General features: G+C 45.0%; 1 protein-coding gene across 1 annotated transcript in view; it reads left to right on the top strand.

Annotated features, from left to right (window-relative positions):
* Siah2 (siah E3 ubiquitin protein ligase 2) overlaps positions 1-4,195 on the top strand; it is a 16,521-nt gene extending 12,326 nt beyond the window's left edge. Inside the window, exon 2 of the mRNA XM_028763643.1 lies at positions 3,550-4,195. Coding sequence (XP_028619476.1) covers positions 3,550-4,107 — 558 coding nt within the window. The 3' untranslated portion in view covers positions 4,108-4,195. The remainder of the gene's footprint in view (positions 1-3,549) is intronic.
* The last annotated feature ends 838 nt before the right edge of the window (positions 4,196-5,033 follow it).

Below are 5,033 nucleotides of genomic sequence, written 5' to 3'. Positions count from 1 at the left end.
TTTATTTTATTTTATTTTATTTTATTTTATTTTATTTTATTTTATTTGGAAAGATTCTCATTTGAGACACAGGCAGCTATCCTGCTAATGAGTTTGAGCTATTTCCTTGGAGGTAAGCAGAAGGAGGCAGGGTGTTTACCTTGTTATGCCCCAGAGGAACCAGCTTCTGCCATAGAGCTCCTGGCACCTCTGTTGTAGTGGGTGACCGACTGTTGGTGTTCAGTGTGTCATTCTGGAATTACACAGAATCAAGTTTAATGAAACAGATTAAATGACTCAGTCTAAACCTTCCATAGCATACATTAGCAGTCTGCAGAGAGTATTTAGCTTATAGCCTCATTTTATAAACAACAGTGTCACTGTTTACTAGGTAAACAAATATCTACTGGTCAGGATGCCATGATGTCTCATTATACACATTTGTGTACGAAAGTTTTGTATTTGTATATGAAAGGGTTTCTGTGACCCAAAGAGGGCAACCCTGCCTAAATTCTTCCTTAAATACAGCCCTTAAATGTCCTGCCTGGGAAAGAATGGAAACTATTTACTGCTTTCTGCAAAGACTTAAACACAAAGCTACAGGTTACACACAGCCTTTCCAGAGGCAGAACGTGTTTGCATAGAACCATTGAGTGGCAGCACCTGACAGGCTGCTATAAAGATATCCTAGGCATGACATTTCTTTCTCCTCCTCCTCCCCACGTTGGTTAGCCTTGAGCTGGTCCTCCCATGTCTCCTTTTTTTCTCTCTATTCCTTTCTTCTTTTTTCTTACTTCTTCTTTAGGGAGGTTGGCTTAGAAATAACCTCCACTCTTTGGGGAAAATGAGCACATCTTTCCCAAAGGAGAAATCTCATTTATAGCTGTGGGTGTGTCCCAGGACACACACGCCTCTCTGCCAAGGAGCCCAGGGGCTCCTCTCAGCAGCATTTGGGTACAGCAGAGAACCAGATCTGTAAATGGAAAGCCCTCTCGGTCCAGATGTCAGGAAGAGAATCATTTGCTTCAAATGGCCCTAGACCATTGAGCCATGACTGTGTCAATTGGATAGCATATATAACATGGATAAGCCAGACAAATGGGTGAGTTGACTTACACAGGCACCACAAAAACAAACAAACAAAGTGGGAATGTTTTCCTTTTGGAGATCATCTTTAATCTAGTTACCATAGAAATGGCCTTGGTGGTCCTGAATTACCACAATAGATTGGTGTTGAAATTCAGCTGGTTTAAAAGAATCTATAAAACATCCAAAGCTTTAAAAACATGTTTAAGTTATTAGAGCCTGTAGCAAGATCTTTCTAGAATGCCATTGTCCACATGAGTGCAAGAAAATGTCTGTCTTACCTGTGTGACTTGAGGGGCTTACCCTGAAGAAGTGTGTAAAAGCCAAGTAGCAGCATATAAACATTCCTGCCCAAGCAGGGCAAGTTACCAAGCGATGCTGGTGAGATAAACACTTGCTATGGGTGTTGGCTCTGGGAGGTGGAGTGATCTGGGGCTGTGGGGAGAAGCCCAGAGGGTGCTATCCTAGATGCACTGTGCCAGACTCTGCCTCATTCTTGGGCTTCATCCTGACAGCTAAGGTCAACAGCCCATTCTAAGCCATCTTCAGATCCAAACACTGAGCCAGGCTCTGAGACGTTCTTGCTATTTTTGTTGTGTTTATGTGTGCTTTAAAAACTCTGGACTGAAATGCCTCCCCCACCATCCACAGGAGGCTCTATGTCCTGCCCACACCCCAGCTTTAAAACAGTCCAGAGGGACTTCTTTTTGAGGCTTTGGAGAGTTGAGAGCACAGAATGTAAATAGAAATATTTCTCCTTCTCACCAAGACTTCTTTTTTTTTTTACCTGAATTTTAAAAATTAGTCTACAGTTCTGAAATACAAGCAAACAATTCTGTCAGGTAACATAGAAATACTTCAGCCAAGGTAATGGAGACATAAGCTTTGCTTTTTTTTTTTTCTTGCTTGGTTTTATTTGTTTGAAAAGGAGTTCTATATAATTCAGGAAGAGCCTGAAGCATGCAACCCTCTGTCTTCACCTCCAGAGCAATGGCATACAGACACGTGCCCTCGTACCCACCCTTTGCCACACCACCATCCCTACCCTCCACTTCATCCTCACACGCCCCACCATGCTCTGTATTTCCTGCAGTGTCTTTGAACTCCCTGTGGGGAGCAGCTGTTGTTGTCTTGGCTTCTCTGGCCTCTCAGAGAGGTGTCCTGTGTGGAGAAGATACTCAGGCCCCTCTGGTGGCTAGAAAGACATTCTGTAAGGACTGAAACTTGACCTGTCTTAAGTTTATAAGGCGATTATGAATCAGAGTGAAGGGAAGCAAAAACAGCTGTGAGCTTGGTGGTTGCTTTTTTATCTTAGGGTCCTAGAAAGGTGGCCTGCTGCTGTCCCTTCTTTGGTGCCTGCAGGCTTGAATGAAGGGCTAGAGAGTAAGTGCAGGAAGCTAGACAGTCTGTCACCCTATGCTCCAGACAGAGGAGGCCAACTCCTCCTTTTACCTAAAGAGCAGTTGCCAGTTCTTAATTTTCTTCTGTGACCACAATGCAGAGCACTGCGTAGGTATCTGCTTGTGGATCGATCCTCCCTTTGGTAACTAGAATTAACTATCATCATTCTTGTGAAGGTTGAGAGTGGAAATACTTAGTTCCTTTTAGTGTGTCCTTCTGCCATGATAGACATGATATATCTACTGAGAATTTCCTGAGAATGGGAAAGAAAAGAACAATTTTGTTCCTGTCCTAGTAAGGCAGTGTCTAAATGTTCACTCAGCTCCTGCTTTCCCAGCCTGGAGTGAGGGCCCCACAAGCCTCCTCAGCAAGAAGTGTGTGCTTGACCATGAGGAAGCAATTTTGGGAAAACTTAATGGGCTTTAAGGACCTTAACCTCTGCTAAGGTGCCAGCCCTGAATGTGATTCTTTAAAACCAAAGACCTGTAGGCACAGCACTTTTGGGGCAGTAAGGACAGAGGTGACAGCAAGACAATAAAAGGGGATCCCAGCCTCCCACCCAGGCTTAGCTGTGCTGGCAGTCAAATCAGGGAGCTACAAGGGAGCCTTGCCCACTGACCAGATGACCTGACGTTAGTCTTAGTCAGGAGGGAGTAGAGTGAAACTGTGCTGTCTTCAACGTCATCTGTTTGCAGGAAAAGCCTAGAGATGGTCTAGTGTTCCCTTGCCCACCCCACTCCCAAAATTCTTAAAAGGAATCAGAGCTTATCAAAAATGAGAAAAAGGGCCGTGTTATCTCAGTCGTCTTGCTTGTCTGGTGTATGTAAAAGAACAATGACCCTCGTCGTTTACCGTTGTTGGGATGGCGGTCTAGAAAGCAGTGCGCTGACTTTACACATGACGTTATTGACAATGAATAGAAACGACGACTTGTCTGGAATGCTTGACTCTCCATGAACAAAAGTAGTTTAGATAGAGAATTTGAGCCCAGGAAACCCGTGTGGGTAGGTATGCATAGATGCTGGCACCGAGGAGATTTTGGGAAGACCCCATGATACAGTTTGTTACTTTCTGTCTCTGCAGTATGCTACCACGGGCTGTTCCCTGACTCTACACCATACAGAGAAACCAGAGCATGAAGACATCTGTGAATACCGTCCTTATTCCTGCCCTTGTCCTGGTGCCTCCTGCAAGTGGCAGGGATCCCTGGAAGCTGTGATGTCCCATCTCATGCACGCTCACAAGAGTATCACTACCCTTCAGGGAGAGGACATAGTCTTCCTGGCTACAGACATTAACCTGCCAGGGGCTGTGGACTGGGTGATGATGCAGTCCTGTTTTGGCCACCACTTTATGCTGGTACTTGAGAAGCAAGAGAAGTACGAAGGTCACCAGCAGTTCTTTGCCATCGTCCTCCTTATCGGCACCCGAAAGCAAGCTGAGAACTTTGCCTACAGACTGGAGTTGAACGGGAACCGGAGGAGACTGACCTGGGAGGCCACACCCCGGTCCATTCACGATGGGGTAGCTGCAGCCATCATGAACAGTGACTGCCTTGTTTTTGACACAGCCATAGCACATCTCTTTGCAGATAATGGGAACCTTGGAATCAATGTCACGATATCTACATGCTGTCAGTGAGGCTCCAGGAGGCTTTCCTAACCCTGGGAAGTTATTTGGGCATAGCGCTCTATGTTTAATAAAGTTTTTTTAATAGATGTTTTATTCAGTACGTCTTCCCAAGTCAAGACCCACAACTGTCCTATGTTTTATTTAAACGGCAGCTTCCTGTCTGGCACTGATGAAACAAAGTTCACTGAACTGTGATTAGTGGGGTCGGCCTGTTAGTAGTTTGGAGGTTGTCCTGAGATCTCAAATCAACTCTTTTCTATTTACTTCCTGAACAGCTCTTGACAGATTGCTCAGGGCTGCCTCCCCCTGCCTCATCCTGAGCCAACAAAAGCACAGTGACTTTCAGGAGATTCCCTTTACTTCTAGGAGGTATCAGTGGTTTTAATACCTTTCAGGCTGGGTATTTGCACAGACTCGCCTGTGGTACTAGTCTCCAACACAGAACTAGAGAATCAACAGAGTTGAACCACCTCATCTTCTCAGAGTTGGAGGATTACTGGCTTGAATTGTGGGAAAGGGTCCAGGATCTAAAGGTGCTTTAAGGCCATCCTCTGTTGACACCGTTGGTCTCTGCTGTCCTCCCTCCCCCAGCCTCTGCAAACACCACATTGAGACCAGAACTCTAAATCCATGGAGACGCAACTCCTGGGGTTAGCCTGTGCTCAGGCTCTCAGTGAGTTGAGAGTTCCACACAGTTGTTGCTCACCATAGTACGGATGACTTGTTTACATATGGCTTCCCTTGGAAGCCCTCCTTGACTGTAACTGATGTGAAAGACTAGATCAGTGGTTGGGAGAACTTGATAACCAGTGTCACATGCTTGCCATTTTAAAGGCATATGTCAGTTGTGTGGGTTTAGTTTTAATTTTTGTTTTTATCTTTACAAACACACGCACACACACGGACACATACACACACTTTAATTTTTTAATAAA

This window comes from Grammomys surdaster, unplaced genomic scaffold, assembly GCF_004785775.1.
Source record: "Grammomys surdaster isolate TR1022 unplaced genomic scaffold, NIH_TR_1.0 139, whole genome shotgun sequence".
Taxonomy (NCBI): domain Eukaryota; kingdom Metazoa; phylum Chordata; class Mammalia; order Rodentia; family Muridae; genus Grammomys; species Grammomys surdaster.
The sequence above is the reverse complement of the archived record's forward strand: the minus strand, read 5'-3'. Positions and strand labels throughout refer to the sequence as shown.